The sequence below is a fragment of the Ochotona princeps genome, chromosome 17 (assembly GCF_030435755.1).
Source record: "Ochotona princeps isolate mOchPri1 chromosome 17, mOchPri1.hap1, whole genome shotgun sequence".
In the NCBI taxonomy this organism is placed as follows: domain Eukaryota; kingdom Metazoa; phylum Chordata; class Mammalia; order Lagomorpha; family Ochotonidae; genus Ochotona; species Ochotona princeps.
In genome coordinates this window covers 21,349,208-21,369,721 of record NC_080848.1, presented here as the reverse complement: position 1 = coordinate 21,369,721, position 20,514 = coordinate 21,349,208, and the positions used below count along the sequence as shown (strand labels likewise).

Here is a 20,514-nt window from a genome sequence, read left to right as displayed (position 1 = left end):
AATGTTCAGGCCCCTGCCACCCACGTGGGAGACCCAGATAAAGCTGTTTAGGCTGGCCCAGTGCAGTAGCCTAGTGTAACGTTAGAGTCCTCACCTTGCATGCACCAGTGAATCAACAGATAAAATATTTTTTCTGTCTCTCATTCTATCTGTAAATCTGACTTTCCAGTAAAAATAAATAAATCTTTTAAAAAAGCTGTTTGGGAAATGAATCAGCAGGTAGATCTCTCTTCTGTCTCTTTTCTTTGTAACTCTGCCTCAAATAACAGATGAATCTTATTTAAAAAAAAGAAAACATAATAATGGGTCCTATGTGGTAGCCTAGTGGCTAAAGTCCTTATCTTGAACATGCCAGGATCCCATATGGGAGCCAGTTCATGTCCTGGCTGCTCCATTTCCCATCCAGCTCCCTGCCTGTGGCCTGGGAAAACAGTAGAGGATGGCCCAAAGCCTTGGGACACTGAAACTGCGTGGGAGATCTGGAAAAGGCTCCACTCCCGGCTTCAGATTGGCTCAGCTCTGTCCATTCTAGCTACTTGGGGAGTGAACGAGTGGATGGAAGATCTTTCTCTCTGTATTGCCTTCTCTGTGTATATGCCCTTCCAATAAAAATAAATAAATCATATATATACATATATATATATGTAACATGATAATGTCCAGTGTCATCTATTTTTGCTGCAAATGTCAGGAATTCATTCTTTTTATAGTGGAATAATATTTTCCCTGTACATAAATACATTTTCTTTATTCATTCATTAATTGGCTGTAGTAAACAGTGCTGCAATGAACAATGGCATGCAGGAATGAATGAGATTCTGATTTAACTTCTTTCAGATCCAAACCCAGAATTGCCCCAGAAGTGGGACAGCTATGTCATATAGCAGATCTATTTTTTAAAAAGATTTATTTATTTTTATTGGAAATACAGATTTACAGAGAGAAAGAAAGAAAGATCTTCCATCTGCTCATTCACTTCCTTAGTAACTGCAATGGCTGGAGCTGAGCCGATCCATAGCCAGGAGCCAGGAGCTTCTTCTGGGCCCCCTACGCAGGTGTAGGGTCCCAAGGCTTTGGGCCATCCTCTACTGCTTTCCCAGGCCACAAGCAGAGCGCTATAAGGGAAGTGGAGTAACTGGGACATAAACTGGTACCTATATGGAATGCTGGCGCATGCAAGACAAGGGTTTAGCCACTGAGCTATCATACCGGGCCCCACAGATCTATTTTTAAAGACTCTTTTTTCTTGTTTTGTTTTCTGTTTTAAGATTTATTTTGTTTATCTGAAAGGTTGAATTATGGAGATATTGAGAGGGAGGGAAGAGAAAAAAGAGAGATCTTCCAGCTGCTAGTTCATTCTCCAAATATTTGCAATGGTCAGGACCAGGCCAGTGTGAAATCAGGAGACAGGAACTCCATCGGGGTCTCCCAGATGGGTACAAGGGCCCAAGTTCTTGGGTCATCTTCCACTGCTTTCCCAAGTACGTTAGCAGGAAGCTGGATTGAAAGTATGGCAGCTGGGACTTGAACTAGCACCCCTATAGGATGCTGGCATTACAGGAGGTAGGTTAACATGCTATGTCACAATTCTGGCCCTCCTGTAGAATGTATTCCTTCTATAGAACTATATTTGGGAACCTGTTATGCAACTCCTTCCTCTCTCTTCCCTTCCCTAGTATCTTTTATCTAAATCAAAATCTTTGTTAAGGGGCCAGCACAGTAGCCTAGTGGCTAAAGTCCTTACCTTGCATGCATTGGGATTCCACATGGGCACCGATTCTAATCCCGGCGGCACTGCTTTCCCATCCAGCTCCCTGCTTGTGGCCTGGGAAAGCATTAGAAGATGGCCCAAGGTCTTGGGACCCTGCACCCGCGTGGGAGACCCAGAAGAAGAGGCTCCTGACTCCTGGCTGTAGATCAGCTCAGCTCCAGCCATTGTGGCCTCTTGGGGAGTGAATCAACAGACAGAGGATCTTCCTCTCTGTCTCTCCTCCTCTCTGTATATCTGACTTTCCAATAAAAATAAATAAATGTTTAAAAAATAAGAAGAAGAAGAAGAAAAATAAAAACAGATTAAAAAAATCTTTGTTAACCAGCCTGTGGAGGCTTCCTGATAAGGCGTGCCAATTAATGGCAGGGATTAGCATGCTTAAAGAGGTCTTTACTATTTTTTTTTTAAGTGCATGCAGAAAGTTTATTGAGGCTCAGAGTCAGGTCTGGAGGAATGCAGCCTAGCTGCTTTTCCTGTTAATGACCTTGAGAAAATCTCTTTTCTTTTGGTGTAATTTTCCATTGCTCTCTGTTGTAACTATTACCAAGTAGTGGGTGAAACATGGGTCATTTAAAGGCCTTTCTTCACTAGTCTAAGAAGGAAAGCTGTCTAAATAAGCACAGTGACCTTGGGAGAGAAGTGAGGAAAAGGAGAGACTGCAGGTAGCCACATCAAGGAGAGGAGGAAGAGGGAGATGACATTAAAAGCTGGGAACGGGATGTGAACTCTGCATGTAGACCAGTTGCCAATATCAGAAAAACAGGGCTGCTAAGAACTATTCTAAAAGCGGATGGTTCTCATTTTTAAACAGAAAGTGAAAACGAGGAACTTGCTCAGAACCTGCTGCAGTGACAAGGACACAGCTGATGGCAGGTGTGGCTTAAATGATCAGTACTTTCTTGCTGACCGTTCCCAAACCGAAAAACAAAACCAGCCACACGCCTAGCTACTGCCCCAAGCTGTGAAAACCATGCTGCGTAAAGCAAATAAGGCAAATAGCTTCAGAAGATGCATTTTTTTGTTATTCTCTTTTTTACCTTTTTGAGAGTTAAGGCTGAGAGGCAAGGTCAACCGGTAACTTCTTGGGGAAACATCTAGTGTTATCAAATCAAATCTAATAGACTTTTCTCCACTAATTATTTAATTATTTTCACAGACGCTGATTTTGTGACCAAGGTGCCAGGCATCATGCTGAGTTCTTGGGCTGCAGACATGATCTGGATGGTGTGACCAGGAGAGAGGCCAACTCAAGACGCCACACAGCCAGCGCTGGGTGAGGGGACATCAGGATAGAGGCCTTTAGTCCAGGCCAGGTTGTAGAAGGCCTCGTGGACACCCAAGCCAAGTCCCAGTAAATGAACCACAGCCCTGCATTTCCTATCGCTGCTGATGCAAATCACACAGGTTTTGTGGCTTCCAACAACAGAAATTGGTCCTCTTACAGTGCTGAGCTTCAGAACTCAAGCTGAGCCTTATGAACACAAAACTAAGGTGTTGGCAAGGACCAGGTTCTTCTTCGGTGCTCCAGAGTAGCATCTTCTCCTTCACTTTTGTTCTTTTTCTTTATTTTATTTTTATTTGAAAGGCAGAGTTACAGAGAGAGAGAAAGAGAGAGATCTTTTCATCCACTGATTTACTCTTTAAATGGCTGCAAGGGTGGGAGTTGACTTGATCTGAAGCCAGGAGCCTGGAGCTTCTTCTGGGTCTCCCATGTGGCTTCAGGGGCCCAAAGCCTTGAGTCATCCTTCACTGCTTTCCCAGACCATTAGCAGGGAGCTAGACTGGAAGTGGAGGAACTGGGACTCGAACTGGTGCCCATGTGGAATGCCGGCACTCAGAGGAAGATCTTCTCTCTGATGATTCACTCCCCAAGTGGCTGCAATGGCCAGAACTGCGCCAACCCAAAGCGAGGATCTCTTCCGGGTCTCCCACATGGGTGCAGGGTCCCAAGGCTTTGTGCTGTCCTCAACTGCTTTCCCAGGCCACAAACAGGGAGCTGGATGGGAAGAAGGGATGCCTGGATTAGAACCAGCAGCCATATGGGATCATGGCGCATGCAAGGTGAGGATTCTAGCCACTAGGCTACCGTGCTGGGCCCTAAAAAGATTTTTAAAAAGGATTTATTTGTTTTTTCCTTTAAAGAGTTACGGAGATGGAAAGACAGAGAGATCTTCCATTTATTGCATCACTCCCTGAATGGGTGCAATAGCCAGAGCTGGGCCTGTCTGAAGCTGGCAGCCAGGAGCTTCTTCCAGGTCTCCCCATGGGTACAGGGGCCCAAGGCCTTGAGGCATCCTTCACTGCTTTCCCAGGCATATTAGCAAGGAACTGGCTGGGAGTGAGACTTGAACCAGCACCCATATAAGATGCTCGTGTCATAGGCAGAGGATTAGTTTGCTACACCATTGCATACCAGTCCCTCAATAAATAAGTCTTAAGAAAAAAAGAAGAAAAGAATATTTGTAAAATACCAAGTGCCAAGAATACCCTGGGTGTTAGCTGTTGTCACCACCAGTGCCCACAGCCCCACATCCCAACCACACACACGTCCTGTGCATTCCCTCCCAGGTTTACTGTCTGTTAGAGCACGAAGATTTCTACATTCTATGCGGTAATTATTTGCCTGGCCGATAGGCTCCTTTAACGTAAAGCACAGTGAGCCGAATCGGGCTTTGGAATCCAGGGACTTGTGTTTCCTCCCTCACTGGCCGAATGGCTGAGGACAAGTCACTATTGCTTTCTTTAGTGCTGTTTTCTTCCTCTTTAAGAGGGACATTATCATAAAACCCTGGTAGTCGCCTCCTGGCCATTGTTTAAGTGAGATAACACAGGGGAGTGTGTTAACCTTAGGGGAGTATGTTAGACACCCCGTGTGGGAGGAGACGGGGTGGAAGACCTCTCCCGGGAAAGTCCGTTGAGCAGCAAGGCCAGGCGGGGCTGCAGCTTGAGAAGAGGCCGCAGGAGCAAGCAGGACCCAGCCAAAGGAGGAAGCCAGGTTTTCAGAAGGTGCAGGTGGATGGCGGCAAGAGAGAAGAGAAATTCGGGAAGTAGAATTTTCCGAAAGGCAGTGGTTGGGATGGGTCAGTAGGGGACAGGGAGCTTTTTCTCCTGATTCAAGCGGATAAGGGTGCTTTGATGTGTTCAGCTTGGGATAGGAACCCAAGGCTTGAGCTTCCAGCCAGGAGGGAACACAGTTTCCGGGAGGGAAGGCGAACTTCCATCCCTTCCTGCTGCGGTGGCGGCAACGCGCGGTACGCTCAGTACACTCTCCCGGGCGCCAGAGGTTGCTCTCGCACACCCTCGAGCCGCTCTGGCCCGGCGCGTCTCAGTGGTCGCGGAAGGTGACGTGGACAAGGAAGTGGTCGTCGTCGCGACGGTACCGGTGGGAGCGGGGAGCGGGGCGCGGGGCTCCGAGTGCGGGCGGCGGACGCACGGGCAGCGCAGATCTGGCGCCGGCCGCAGTCCGTGTGTCGTAGCCCGGACGCAGGCGTTGTCGGTTGAGAGCGAGTCCGCCCAAGCCTAGAGTGGCTTTTTCTTTCTCCTGCCCCGTCGGAAGCCCGAAGCCGTGGCCGCTCAGCCGGCGTCATCATGACCAAGGCCGGTAGCAAGAGCGGGAACCTCCGCGACAAACTGGACGGCAACGAGCTGGACCTGAGCCTCAGCGACCTGAATGAGGTCCCCGTCAAGGAGCTGGTCAGTATGGCCCCGCGGGGCCTGGACACCCCTCTCGCCGGGCAGTGGCTCCTGCGCGGGCTGCCTCCTGCCCGTCTTTAAAACCACGCGGGTTCGGGCGCGGGGACGTGGCCCTCGGGGAGGCCAGCGCTCTCCCCGAGATGTACACGTGTCACTTTGGCGCGGTTCCAGAAGTCGGGGGTGGGGGGCATCTTTTCTGTGTCTGGGCCCTTGTGGGACTGGGAGGACTTTTCACAGTCCCAGCCGTTGCCCGACCCCAAGTCAAAGCTTTCTCCCTCCCCCGCGAGTCGTTGCTGGATGTATTCGAGAATGAATGAATGACTCGGTCCTTAGGCTTTCAGGGAGAGCTGGGTGTGGTTCGCGACCTGGCTGGCTGTCCCAGCCCTGGGGCGGCTCGCCTGGGAGAGTAAGAAAAGTCTTTCCCGGTTTGGCAGGCAGGCAGGCAAGGACTCTTCGCAACTCGGCTAAAACTGGCGGGAAAGCCTCTCCTGGCGGCCCCTCTCCCCCCTTTATCCTAGAAAGGAAAGCCTGCGCTCCAGGGAGATGGCTACCTACTTTGTTGCCAAGGTGGCCAGGAGCCTCAGTCTCCTGGCCCCCATCCAGTGGGCTCGCCTCACTTTGGGTGACTTACACTGTACTTACTCCCTGGGGTGGATGACCCATAGAACCCTGGCACTTGGCCCAGGGCCACCCTGGCTGTGTGGGGTGGGGCTTAGGATGGGATTCTCAGTTCCTGTCTGTTTCATTGCTTTACCAGCCTAGTGCCCTTGGCAGGCCTAGGTTTCCTCATTTGAGAAGTGGTAGAAATTGTCTCCTATGTTGATGGTGATGATCAGAAGAAGGTGGTGTGGTAAAATGCTTGGAAGGTGGCATACACCAACACATGAACTGTTACTTGTATTCTGGCCCCAGTTTTAGGCGTTCTGCTTGCATGCTGAAGACTCTTATGACATTTGAAGAGTGCAGGTTGGCCACAAGTCCCCATTGGCCAGCCTTGTTTCATGCTGGCCCTGGGTCTGCATCTGGTTAGCGTGTCCCATGGGAAAAAGAAGGGTCATGTTTGCCCGGCCTCTTTGGCCTTGGACACCGTGGGAATGTTGGAGATGGGCTGGGAGGACCTTGTGCTCACGCAGCATCCCCTCATTTCCTCACTCTTGGCGGAGCCTGTGGGTGTGGAGTGCTGGCTCCGAGGAAGGCCTTGAAGTGGGAAGTAGGAAACTCGCAGCACTTCCTGAGCCGTAGTAAGAGGGGCTCAGGAGAAAGTTCCTTGAGTGTCGTGAGTTCCAGAGCACTGGAGTCTTACTTTCTCGGAGGCCAGATCCTTGTTTGCATTCTTCCCCAGAGGGTAGTTGACTAAAATTTTCTTCTCTTATCCCCAGCCACGTTATTCTTCAGTGCCATTAGCAAAAAAGTTAAAAGCACAAAGCACCTTTCCTAGTTGTGGGAACTTTCTTGGGAAAAAGCTGCATTTGCAGGCATCACTGAGTCGTTGCAGGTGTCGGTCTGACATATCTCCCTTATCTCCTTTCCTAGGCTGCTCTTCCAAAGGCCACGGTCCTGGATCTATCTTGCAATAAGCTGAGTACTCTGCCGGTAAGGGTGGCAAGGGACCGAAGCTTCTTCTGGATTCTGGGCGCATCGTCTTCCTCTTACGTATGGGACAGGGGTGGTGTCATGAGACGTAATTCCAGGACAGACAGACCTTGCAGGAAGGCTATAGCTAAATTTGAGAGAGAGAGAATGTGTGTGTATATGGGGACAGGTAGAGAATGGGGACTTGAGAGAGAGAGGGAGGGAATGTGTGTTGGGGGGGGGGACAGGTAGAGAATGGGGAGGTTAGTTTCTGTTAAGAGACTTGAGCCTCATTGTTTAGAACACTGACAAAATCAGGGAACAGAAAACTGCAGCCAGCAAGGTGCTGGCTGAGTCGCTTACTGGGCTGAGAATTCTGTTCAAGATGTATTTCAGTTATTTAAAAGTTATAGAGAGAGTGAGTGAGATACCTTCCATCCACTGATTCATTCCCCAGATGGCTGCAGTAGCCTGGGCTGACCAGGCAAAAACCAGGCACCAAGAGCTTCTTCCAGGTCTCCCACATGGGTGGGTAGCAGGGACCCAAACACTTGGACCATCTGCTGTCACTTCTTGCAGTTCATTAGCCGGGAGCTGGATCAGAAGTCAAGCAGCCAGGACACAAACTGGTGCCCATGTGGGAAGCTGCTGTTGCATATAATGGTTCTATCCACTATATTGCAGTCCTGGCCTGCAGGCACATTTTTTTTCCTCCATTATTTTATTCCTTCAGAAGATTGTTTTCCCCTGCATTGCATGCAGCGGCCTAGAGACTGTGCTGTCAGATGTCTGTATTTCAGGGAGAAGACTATGAAGAGCTTCCTTGTGCATCTTTTGATGGGGAACAAGACTGAATATGATTCTGTGGGACAGATTCATCATTGTCCCCCCAACTAAGGACTTGAATGGCTTGAGAGTTGCTACTTGTTGGCATGTCCCAATATGGGGTCAATCCTTTAGACTTTTCATAAACTGAGTGTTTGGCCTGGTGGCTAAGATACCCACGGATCTTCAAGTGCCTCAGGCTGGGTCCCAGCTCTGTTTCTTTTCCAGCTTCCTGGCAGGGCATATCCTAGAAGATAGTAAAGTAATTAGGGCCTTGAAGCTCACGAGAGAGACTTGGATTGAGTTTCTGGCAGGCTCATGTTTGTTTTGTTTTTAAGATTGATTGATTGATTTGAAAAAGAAAGATTGTCCAGGTCTGGCACAATGTCTCAACTGGCTAATCCTCCCCCTTCAAGCATTGGGATCCTATATCAGCATTGGTTAGTGTCCTGGCTGTTCTACTTCCCATCCAGCTCCCTGCTTGTGGCATGGGAAAGCAGTAGAGAATGGCCCAAGCCTTGGGACCTGCACTCACGTGAAAGACCTGGAAGAGGCTCCTGGCTTTGAATTGGCTCAGCTCCAGCCGTCACAGCCACTTGAGGAGTGAACCAGCAGATGGAAGAACTTTCTGTCCACTTCTCTCCATGAATCTGCCTTGCAATAAAAATCAATAATTTTTTCCTTAAAAAAAAAAAAAAAAAAAGAGATATTTCATCTGCTGGTTCACTCCCCAGATAGCTGCAGTGACCAGAGGTGTTCCAGACTGAAGCTCTGAGCCCAGAGTTCCATCCTCCCACTTGACTGGCAGGACACTTGGGCCATTCTCTACTGCTTTCCCAGGCACTTTAGGGAGCTTGGTGGAAAGTAAAGCAGACAAGACTTCATTCAGCACTCTGATATAAAATGGCTGGTGTTGAAGTGACAACTTAGCTTACTGCAGACCTTGGCTTCTGGCTTTGGACCATTGCAGGCAAAGGGGATTAAACCAACAGATGGAAGCCAGCTGTTTTTCTCTCTCTTTGAAATAAATCAAACAAACATTTTAAATACTTGTGACTTTTTTTTTTTTTTTTTTTGCACTTCCTCCAGTTCTTTTGCTTCCTTGTGCAGGTACTGAATTTGTTCAAACCTTCTCACTCTCCTCTACAGTCTTCATGGTCAGGCCTAGGTTCCTTGTGATTGCTTTTTCTTATGTCCATCACTCTAGCCACACCACTCCTTGCTGCACTCTGAGGTCGCTTTCTATCAGACTGTGGCTCAGGGGTCCAGTTCAGGAGTTGGAATTTTCTTTATGAGATTGTTAGTCCATCTATTCTGAATTCTCACTGTCTATAGCATCTTCCCATAGCCATAAAAAACAGGCCCGGTGTGGTGGCTCAGTCCCTAAACTTTGTCTTATATGTGCCAGGATCCCATATGGATGCCAGTTCATGTCCTGGCTTCTCCACTTCCCTTCCAGCTCGCTGCTTGTGGCCTGGGAAAGCAGTCAAGGATGGTTCAAAGCCTTGGGACACTGCACCTGTGTGTGAGACCCAGAAGAAGCTCCTGGCTTCAGATCAGCTCAGCATCAACTGTTGTGGCCACTTGGAGAATGAGCTAGCGGACAGATGATCTTTCTCTCTGTATCTCCTCTCTTTTTATCTGCCTTTCCGATAAGAAAACAGAATCTTAAAAAAAAAAAAAAACTGAGAACCCAGGCCCAGTGCAGCTAAATCACAGCTAAAGCACGGTCCTAAGGCTTTGGCTCATCCTCGACTGCTTTTCCAGGCCACTAGCAGGGACCAGAAGGAAGTGGAGCAACCGGAACAGAAACCAGGGCTCCTATGTCATCCCGGCACATGCAAGGCGAGATTTAGCCACTAGGCTACCAAACCAGGCCCAAAGGCTTCTCACATTTCAATCCAGCTTCCTGCCAATGCATCCTGGGAGGCTGCTGATAATGATACAGTGCTTGTGCCCCTGCTATCCATGTGGGAGACCCAGCTGGGGTTCAGTATTCCTGGCTTCCACCAATAGCCATGGCTGTTGTGGGCATTTGGGTAGTGAAGCAGCAGGTGGAAGATTTTTGTGTATGTGTCTTTGTCACTCTTTTTTTTTTCCCCTTAAAGATTTTGTTTTTATTTGTTTGGAGGAGTAACAGAGGGAGAGACGCAAAAAGATGTTCCATCCTTCACTCCCCAGATAGCTGCAATGGCTGGAACTGGGCCAGGCTGAAGCCAGGTTCTCAGAACTTCATCAGTGTCTCCCGCTAGGATGGCAGGGGTGGGGCCCAAGCACTCGGGGCATCTTCCATTGTTTTCCCAGGTACAATACCAGGGTACTGGGTCAGAAATGGAGCAGCCAGTATGGGAGCCCAGGGTGGTAGCAGTGGGGCTTAACCTGCTATGGTGCATAGCTGGCCCACACATGTATTTCGTGCTAAGCCCTTTGAAGTACATGGTTTAGTAAAATTTTCCTCCGGGAGTGGCAGGTGCTTTCTATTTTCACCCAAGGAGCAATAGCTGGCAAATGGTAATTAGGATGTGTACTTCGGTGCCTCTGACTTGGTGGTTTCCACATTGTTACTACCCAAGTGTGTGAGCCCTGGCTGAAATGTTCTCTCTTTTTCTGTGTCCTAGTCGGATTTCTGTGGCCTCACGCACCTGGTGAAGCTGGACCTGAGTAAGAACAAGCTTCAGCAGCTGCCGGCTGACTTTGGCCGGCTGGTCAACCTCCAGCACCTGGATCTCCTCAACAACAGGCTGGTCACCCTGCCTGTCAGCTTTGCTCAGCTCAAGGTATGGCCAGTGTCCATGGCAGCTGTGGCTAAGGGCTCAGGACTGGAGGGGGCACGGCCATGAAAAAGGCTAGCAGAAATAGCACCTGCCACCACTTGCTCCACAGGGTGGGTCTTTCTGCTTGTTTTGTTCTACCTCTAGGAAGAGAGAGAGAGAGTGTGTGAGTGAGTGTGTGTGTGTGTGTATAGGCACGCGCTCAGACTTAGCTGCCTCTCTGTTCATCTCTTCAGAATCTGAAGTGGTTGGACCTGAAGGATAACCCCCTGGATCCTGTACTGGCCAAAGTAGCAGGGGATTGCCTGGATGAGAAGCAGTGCAAGCAGTGTGCAAACAAGGTCAGTGTACAGCTCCCCGGGAGTCCCTGCGCACCCCCTTGGGATTGGCTGCTCCCTCTTGTTTGTCATTTCCAGGGCCCTTGTAGCTAGCTGTGTGCTGATTAAAGTGCCAAGGTCTCTGAGTCGAGCCTGTTAGGCGGAGACCTTGGTCTGCCTGGGCTTTACAAGCAGTAGAATCGTGTGGCCTTCTGCTGTGCTGTAGTCCTGCTCTGCGGGAGGCATGCAGGCTCACAGGACCCCAAGTTCCACCATACAGACAGTAGTTTTAATGGGACAGCAGGGCTAGGGCCTTTCTGAGGCAGTTAATAGGAGTTTTGGCAATAAAGGTAATCGTGTATAGCTATGAACACATGTATCTTGGGTGGACTTGGCAGTTGGTTCCAGTTCTGTCAGATGACATGGGGTAAGGACCTAAAGGCAATAAGAGAGGTGAACTCTGCCAGGGCTGGGAACCCAGAGGGTACTTGATGAGAGCAGCACTACACACAGCTCCAGCTGGAATTGTTTGCTCCCTCTGGCTTTGGAAGACATTGTTGCTTCCTTAGTCAAGCACCAGATGACACACTCAGCTATGTGGTTAAGGGCAAGAAAACAAAAAAGTTCCACTTTAAATACTAGGACTAATGTAACTTGATTATTGCAGATTTCAGTGGCTGCTTTTCCTTAGTAAATCAGAACTCTTTAAAAAAGATTTATTTATTTGAAAATAAATAAAAGATTTATTTAAATGAAATGTAGAGTATAACAGAGAGACGGGGAGAAGAGGGAGACAGATTGTTTATCTGCTGTTTTATTCTCCAAATGCCTGCAGCAGCCAGGGCTGGGCCAGGTGGAAGCCAGAACCTCCATGTCTGAGGCAAGGCCAAAGCCTTGCAGTATGCTGTTGGGTTGGAAGCGTGTAGTAGCAGAGACTTGAACCAGGCCCTGCAGTCAGGGGTGCAGCATCCTAAGCCGCAGCTTAACTTCCTGCACCACAGTTGCCCGCCCCTTGGAGCTTACACAGTCTCATATTGCTGATGTTAGAAATCAAGCTTTAGTTAACATAGTCAAGTAGCCAAGGCAAAGGGCCAAAGGGATCATGAAATCCTGGTGTGAAAATGGGATGATCTAGGGATGGTGTCTGTCTGATGATTCACCCTTGATTACTCTCCCTCTGTTAGGTCCCTTATCTGGGTATGGTAATCCCCAAACCTGGAGCAATAGGATTACTTCTATTGCCTTGACACAAGAGGTCCCTTTGATATTTCTGTCCATTCACTTAGCAGATTTATGGAATTAATGTACGGTGTTCTTGACCTACAACATTGAGTTGTCAGGTGCAGAGGCCTCTTGCATTCCATGTGTCTCCACACAAAGCTCCAGGCAGCGCAGTGCATTGGGAGCCCCCATGCATTGCAGGGGACTTGGTGCCAATCAGAATGAAGTCTGCTCTCTAGAAGGTAGTTCAGGTTTCTCCAGGTCTGATGGTGTGAGGGCTGGTTATAGCAACTAATCAGCATATTGCAAGACCTTTCAAAAATAATTTGCTCAACAGTATTCATCACATGTTTATGCTGTGAAGTAGGCTGGGCAGACAAATTCTACCTCCGGGAGCTTCTAGTCTGCACTTGGGGGAGGACTTTCCATTTCTGGACAGCCTCTGTTCAGAGAATGAAATGGCTATACTGGAAGCCAGGGCAAATAGGGCTGCTGCTGAGCTGATTGTATACCCCCTAATGTGAGCTGAAGGATCGATTTTTTTTTTCTCATTTTTTTTTTTAAGAGTGAGACAGAGAATTTGAGCCTGGGCTCCCTGTCACCATCCATCTTGCTCCTCCACCACTGATAGATCATGTAACTTTTGTCAGGCAGCCAGCTTTGCAAGCTTGACTTCCCAAGGAGATGTGGCGGCTGGTTCAAGTTATGGGTTACTCAAGACAGTTCCTTGTTGCTTCAACCCAGGCTTGTGAAGGGAGCTGAGCTCTTGAGGGCATGTTAAGGAATAAGAAAGACCTGGGGCTGGCATGGTGACTTAAGAGGCTAATCTTCCATCTGCCAGCACCTACATATGTGTGCTAGTTTATGTCCCAGTTGTTCTACTTCCTGATCTAGCTCCCTGCTTATGGCCTGGGAAGGTAAGGGGAAGACCCAAGTCCTTGAACCCTGGCACCCCCATGGGATACTGCTGCCACATGGGGAGGGTTAGCCTGCTACTTCATGGCACTGGCCCATCTCTTTCCTGCCTTTTGAAGTCAGAATCTATGCGTCATCATCATTAATGCCTCAGATGTCTGGTTAGCTCATCCCTGTGCCAGGCAGATAGAATCCCTGTGGACAGAACAGCAATTTCTGTTCTTAAGGAGTCTGCAGTGTAATGGGTGAAACTGATAGGTAGCAGGTAGTTGCAGTGTCATTTCACATCCACAGCAGTGGTAGCAACGAGACTGTAGATGGCAAAGGAGGGAGGGCAGGAGTGTTGGAGTACGGGTTATCCTTCCTAAAAGAAGTTGGGAGGATTACATGCAGGCATAGTGAGAGTGATTATAAGTTGCAGAACTTCATGGATTTAAGTTGGCAGTGTGTTTCTTTTTGTTAAGATTTATTTATTTATTATCTTTCATTCTTTGTTCACTCCAAATACAACAGCTGGAGCTGGGCCAGGCTATAGCAAGGAGTCAAGCACTCTACTGGGTCTCCCATGTGTGTGGCTGGAAGGCCATCATTGTGGACTTTCATAGGCATATCAGCAAGGGGTTGGAATGGAAGTGCAGGAGCTGGGACTTGAACCTGGAACACAGGCATCCCAAGTGCTGCTTGACCTGCAACTGCTGCCCCAACACATATTTAATTCTGGTGGCTTTCATGAGTTAGGCTTTTCTCCAGCTAAGGTTGGTGCAGTAACTTAGGGTACAGAAGCCAGATGAACTCAGAGTCCTCCTCTCCCTTCGCAGGTGTTACAGCATATGAAGGCTGTGCAGGCGGATCAAGAGCGGGAGAGGCAGCGGCGGCTGGAAGTGGAGCGTGGTAGGTGGCTTTTTGTCATTCTCCTGGACTTTGTCCCCACTTCGGGGGCTGGAATTGGTGAAGAGGGGGGACTAGGGCATGGCCAGTGTACCAGGAGATGGTATCATCTTGACCTTGGTGAGGCCTTGTCCAGTCCTGGCTTCACTAAACTCTGAGTCACATGTAATTGCTTGTCTTTTGTTCTCTGCTGGGAGGGCTGCTGGGCATCTAAAATGTGGCTGAACAGCCTGGTTCCTGTCTGTCCCCTATAATAGGAAACCACCTCTTTGTAAGTGGGGTGGCCTGGGGTGGGAAAGGTGTCCCAGTTCCTTTCTTGGTTTATTCCCACACTCAGGCTGTCTGCTCCCAGTGCTTCCTCTGGAATAAGCACCATTCCCATTAAGCAACCTAATACATCTTCATAGGCCCACTCCCTGCACATCAGCCTGGGAGATCATTCCATACCATTTAAAAGATCAGTTATGTAGCTGTTTGTTTAAATCCATCCACTGGCCCAGGCCCCTTTGCTTCTCCAGCCCTGTTCACACTCAAGAGAGAGCACAGCATGCAGGACGCTTCTGCCACAGGAGCCGCTGCTGCCCTTAATCACCAGCTATGAGCTCACCCCTGGGACTCTGTTGGGCCTCCTTTTCCTTCTGTCACTGTATGGCTGCCTTCCCTGCTCAGATGTTGCCTTAGGTTGGCCTTAAGCCTTTCTGAACCAACCTAGAGTGGCTGTCACTCTGCTACTTCTGTTACTTTGTTGATGGTGTGTGCATCTCCCATCCTGTGTGTTTGCTCATAGATGGTCTGTCTTCCCTTCATAAGTAAGGCAGGATTAGGACTTGACCTGTCTTCTCTGCCTCTGGATCTCAGGCACTTGGAACAGATCCTGGCCTGAAGCAGGTGTACTGCCAACCAGCTCTGAGGGCTGGCTGTGTACACTGCTGATGACAGGGATTCCTAAGAGGCCCCGGGGTGGAACCATCATCGATGCCTGCATGGCCACTCTGGCCATGCTGTTTTTGATTCTTGACGGCCTGTGTTCCCTGGGGGCCAAGCATAGTGTGCTCTTGGCATTCTTGGTGCCCAGCTAGAACTGGGTGCTTATGTGTACACAGAGAAGCAACAGAGAGCTATAACACTTCTGGCGCTGCTGTTCAGCCTCATTATGACTCAGTAGGCTTTTAAGCCCTAAAGGACATTTGACCACCATTTGTGGCATTCTGGCTTTGGGAAAATGTATTCCATACTTCAGGTAACTAATTTGGAAATGCATTTTTAGAACACAGTAATTTCAAGTTGGGAACTGCATGTAAACATGCTTCAGCAGTTAAATTAAGTCTGACTTTGGACCTGACTTGGTAGCCTAGTGGCTAAATCCTCACCTTGCAGCTGCTGGGATCCCATATGGGTGCTGGTTCATGTCCCAGCTGTTCTAATTCCCATCCAGCTCCCTGCTGGCGGCCTGGGAAAGCAGTAGAGGATAGTCCAAAGCCTTGGGACCCTGCACCTGAGTGGAAGACCCAGAAGAAACTCCTGGTTCGTAGCTTCAGATCAGCTCAACTCCGGCTGTTGCGACCACTTGGGGAGTGAACCAGCATATGGAAGATCTTCCTGTCTCTCCTTTTCTGTAAATCTGACTTTCCAATAAAAAAGTCTTAAAAATTAAGTCTGACTTTGCCATACAGAGTGCGGACTTGAATTCTAGGGATTACTCTGACAGTCTGTCAGTGTTTTAAAAAGGTGTCGTTCTCTCTGGTCTCAGCTGAAAGCATGTTTTCTTCTCCTTTGCTCTCCTGTAGAATTAACTTTTGTTTTTTCTTATCTGAGTTCCAGAGACTGTCAGTTGCTGTGCCTTGTAATTTTTAACATATGTTGTTGCTTATGCCTGCAGCTTATGGCGGTCCTGGGTGTTGGGAGGACTTCCTTCCTGGAGCCATGAGAGATGGCTGCTCTGTTGTGGTTTTTAAAAATTTTATCAGAGTCACCGAGATTAGATAGCTTTTGGCCTGGCTGGTCCAGGCCAAAGCCAGGAGTCCAGAACTCCATCTTGGTCTCCCAATGGGTAGCAGGGAAACATGCACGTGGGCATTTAGCAGGGAGCTGGATCGTAAGTGGAGCTGGCACTCTGAGGAAGGCTGCTCGTATCCCAAGCAGCAACCTAACCTACTGCTCCTACAGGATTGGTCCCAGCCTTTCAGTATTTCTTATGCAACCCATTGTTTAAGGAAAAGGTGGCTGAACCCATATGTTTTCATCACTTGGGAAAGCAAACTGCTGGAGGAATTGTGGCAGAGTGACAGCCTTTTTGGTGTTTGACATTACAGAGGCAGAAAAGAAACGTGAGGCAAAGCAGCGAGCTAAGGAAGCTCAGGAGCGGGAGGCGCGGAAGCGGGAGAAGGCGGAGGGGAAGGAGCGCCGGAGGAAGGAATATGACGCCCTCAAGGCAGCCAAGCGGGAGCAGGAGAAGAAGCCCAAGAAGGAACCGCATCAGGCCCCAAGTAAGTGTTCTGTACGCTGCAAGGCAGGGGCGAGACCCGCTGGGACTCTGAGCACGGGTGAGCAGATGGCACACTCATTAACCTTATATAAGCTGCTTTTTTGTTTTAAGATTTGTTTATTTGAAAGGCAACTTATAGAGAAGGAAAGACAGATCATTCACCTGCTGCTTCTCTCCCCAAATGGACACAGCGGTCAGAAGTGGACCAGGATGAGTTCTCCCATTTGGATGGCAGGGCCCAAGCACTTGGGCCATCATCTTCTGCTTTTCGAGAGAGCTGAATCAGGAGTAAAACAGCCAGAACTTGAATAACACCCATGTGGGATGCCACTGTTGCAGGAACACCACAGCACTGGCCCCTAAACTGCAGTATTTTATTTATTTCTAAAGATTTATTTTTATTGGAAAGGCAGATTTACAGAGAGGAGACAAAGATTTCTCCCATCCACTGGTTCACTCCCTAAGTGGCTGCAATGGCCAGGGCTGAGCCGATCTAAATTAGCCAATAGCTTCTTCTGGGTCTGCCACATGGGTGCAGGGTCCCAAGGCTTTGGGCCATCCTCGACTGCTTTCCTAGGCCACAAGCAGAGAGCTGGATGGGAAGTGGAGCAGCTGGGCCACAAACTGGTTCCTATATAGTGCTTAAAGGGGAGGAATAGCCAATTGATCTGTTGCACCAGGCCCTAACTGCACTCTTGCATGCAAGGACTTGAAAGATGCCAGGCTTTGTGTGGCCACAGGGAACAGAGGACTCTGAGTGAGCTGGCGCCCTCCCTGGTCATGTGTATCTAAGAGCACTGACACTGCCAAAGCTGGGAGTCTCACTTTGTGTTGGTGAGGTTCTGAAGTCACTGAGCCTAGATCAAGGTTGCTCGTGGTCAGATGACTCCTGAAAGTCCCTCTCCAGGAGGTGCACTGGTTGCGGTTGGTACACTGTATAGCATCTGCCAAGTCAGCATGCCTGCTTTCCACCCCAGGTCAGAACAGAAGCTGCTGCTCAAACACAGGGAGGGAGCCCCACTGCAGACACAACGCACTTGAGTGTTTGAGTTTCCAGAGCAGTTTATGTAGTGATGGGGCTACCCTGTGCAACCTCCGTCTGTCCTGCTTTTGCCAAGAGCTAGTTGCCTGTTCCACTGCCTTTCTTAGTTCCTTGTGGAAAATGAGGATCATGCCCATTTACCAGGGTAGTGATAAGGATTAAATGAGCCATCAGGATCACAGGTTTCTTGGCATTGAGCTTGTTGAAGTTTTTTAAAATACTGCTTGGGCCCAGCACAATAGCCTTGTGGCCCTCACCTTGTATGCAACGGGATACCACATGGATGCTGGTTCATGTCCTGGCTTCTTTACTTCCCATCCAACTCCTTGCTTGTGGCCTGGGAAAGCAGCGGAGAATAACCCAAAACCTTGGGAGCCTGCACCTGCGTGGGAGACCCAGAAGAAGCTCCTGGCATTAAATAGCCTCAGCTCTGGCCGTTGCAGCTGCTTGGGGAGCAAACCAGTGGACGGATCTTTGTTTCTGTTCTTCCTTCTCTGTTAATCTGCCTTTCCAATAAAAATAAGTATATGTATATACATTTTTTAAAAATACTGTTTAAGAGGATCAGCATTTGGCACATTCCTGAAGATGCCCCTTAGATGCCTGCATCCCACATCAATACCTGGGTTTGTGTCCCAGTGCTGTTTCCTAGTCTGCATGTCTGGAAGTTCTTACCAATCATGATCTGGTGCCTGCCCCTTCCAGGCTCACTTTCTTTCACATGTCATATGATAACAATGCTAACAACATTTTCCCAGATGGCAGCATTTTCCCTGCTTGGAGCCTCTAGACAGGCCCTGCCCTCTGTGATCCCACGGGGCTAGGCAGACATATAGGGCCCTGGAGACCATGAGCTGGGTGACATGGGCAGGGTCCTGCCCACAGGATCCTTCCCCAGGTCCCAGGGGAACATACTTGTGGCTTAGAGACTGGGTAGCAGAGAGCCAAGTTTTTAAGGTCTTAAAATCCGAAACATTTTTCTCATTAGTGCCCCAGGGAGATCGGAGGGAGAGGGGTGCTCTGCGTGAAAGAGACTAGCACAGATTGTTGAGAGTGGCTCTTCTCAGACTAACCTGCTTGTTTTGACCCTGTTACTCTGTCCCTCCAGAATCAAAGTCCGGCTCCCGGCCCCGCAAGCCGCCGCCCCGGAAGCACGCTCGGTCCTGGGTAGTGCTAAAGCTTCTGCTGCTGTTGCTGCTGCTGTGTGTGGCAGGAGGGCTGGTTGCGTGCCGGGTGACAGAGCTGCAGCAGCAACCCCTGTGCACCAGCGTGAATGCCATCTACGACAACGCCGTCCAGGGCCTGCGTCGCCACGAGATCGTCCAGTGGGTCTTGCAGACCGACTCTCAGCAGTGAGCGTGTCCCTAGCACCCGCTGCCTCCCAGCCTTGGAGCTTGGATTCCTATGGAATTGGGTTCTGCTGGACACAACCTCTTTTTAGCATCAGACCTACCTGCCATCATCAAATGGCTGCTGATTGGTACTTGAGCCCTCCTCTTTGTAGGACTTCTCTGTTCCTAGTCAGGGTCCCCTGGCAGAATAAGGAGAGCTGGGAGGAGGGATGCTTACCTGCATGCCGAAAAGAATGGGCTTGAGGGTGGGGAGAGAAAAAAAAATCATAGCCTTTTCTAGTTGTTATACAAAGCTGTGTAAAGGCAAGGCTTGTTTCTACTAAATGGTCAGCTGTCACTACATTTATACTTTTTTATGTCACAAACCTTCCCTTTCATCCTCCCTGGGCAGTCAGGGCAGATCAGGAGGCAGTGTGTTACTGGGGACTAGGGGAACACTACACTCAGCATATCTAGCCTGAAGGGGGATGGGGGAGGCATTCTTATTTCTGTAAGGACCTCAGGCATCCAAGGCTTTCAGTGGCCATCCACAATCCCTAGCTCTGGGAGACTTCTTGACCACATGGTCCAGTAGAACACTTCAAGACAGAGACTGAGGCCTCCCAGGAAGTGGGAGGTGGAACTGGACTTCCACTCCAGGGCTATTTTCCATTACTTGGCCTCCTTTATTGGGTTCTGCTGGACCAGAAGTTCTGGTCAGGACAGGAGTTCTTTTTTCTTCAGAACTCACCCCAGGGGTGAGTGTGTCTCGACAACAGTGTAGACACTCAAGGCAGACAGTCATCACTAACAGAAATCTCCTGTTACCAGGACCTCGGGGCAACTCCTGTGGAATCTTGCCCTGGCCGAGGTGGCTTCCAGTAAAATGGCAACGTCCAGGCTTCTTGCCTGAGTTTTGGAGCATTAACCTTCTGCTTGCCAGGAGGCCAGGAGGCAGGTTTCTGCAAAGCTACAGTGACCTGATACCTCAGCGGCAGCCTGCAGCCTGGGCTTCCTGGGTACTAAGATCTAGAACTGCTCGATTCTCAGCCCGTAGCTGAAGGGAAAAATGAGAACAGCAGCACAGCTGTGCATTCCCTAGTGACCAGCACAAACAAGGGCAGCACTGTCTATTCCCGTCTGCTGCGGCAGCTTTCTCTCACCTCTACCATCTTTTCACAACAGCTGGATGAAGGGATCAGAAATGACTGCCATGGTGCTCACTCACTGGAAACTCCCATTGTAAGCTTTTTGCCTCTCTCCAGAGGGAGCAAGAACCTGTGAGTTCATAGATAAAGAGGGTGGGGTCCAACAGGTTACCCTAGTGGCCTGTCTGGGCAGCTGTCCTGCCACTGGAAGAAAGGCCTTTGTTCTCTTCTCCCCTGAGGATAGCTCTGCTGTGTAGGTCTATACCTTACTCAGAACCACTACACATTCCTCGCGTCTTCCTCCACGCTCCAGAGCCATTGGTACAAATGCTTTATTGAATCTAAACACATAATATGTGAGATTAAGACAATACAGTCAGCATAGTCATCAAATCCCATTCCTTGGCTGGTTGAGGCAGCTCAGTGGCTGAGTCTAGTCAAGCCAACCTACAGGCGACAGCTCGCTCATGACTAAGAGTCCATGCCAATTCTTTTGGATTTCTATGATTATTAAATGTGTCTGAGTGGTCTGTGC

General features: G+C 49.2%; 1 protein-coding gene across 1 annotated transcript; it reads left to right on the top strand.

The window, feature by feature from the left end:
* The first annotated feature begins 5,147 nt into the window (after positions 1-5,147).
* LRRC59 (leucine rich repeat containing 59) lies at positions 5,148-20,509 on the top strand. Its single transcript, XM_004591058.3, has 7 exons — positions 5,148-5,464; positions 6,998-7,057; positions 10,480-10,638; positions 10,869-10,973; positions 13,904-13,976; positions 16,286-16,459; positions 18,609-20,509. Exons 1-7 carry the CDS (start codon positions 5,360-5,362, stop codon positions 18,854-18,856), a joined length of 924 nt encoding a protein of 307 aa, XP_004591115.1. The 5' UTR covers positions 5,148-5,359; the 3' UTR covers positions 18,857-20,509.
* The last annotated feature ends 5 nt before the right edge of the window (positions 20,510-20,514 follow it).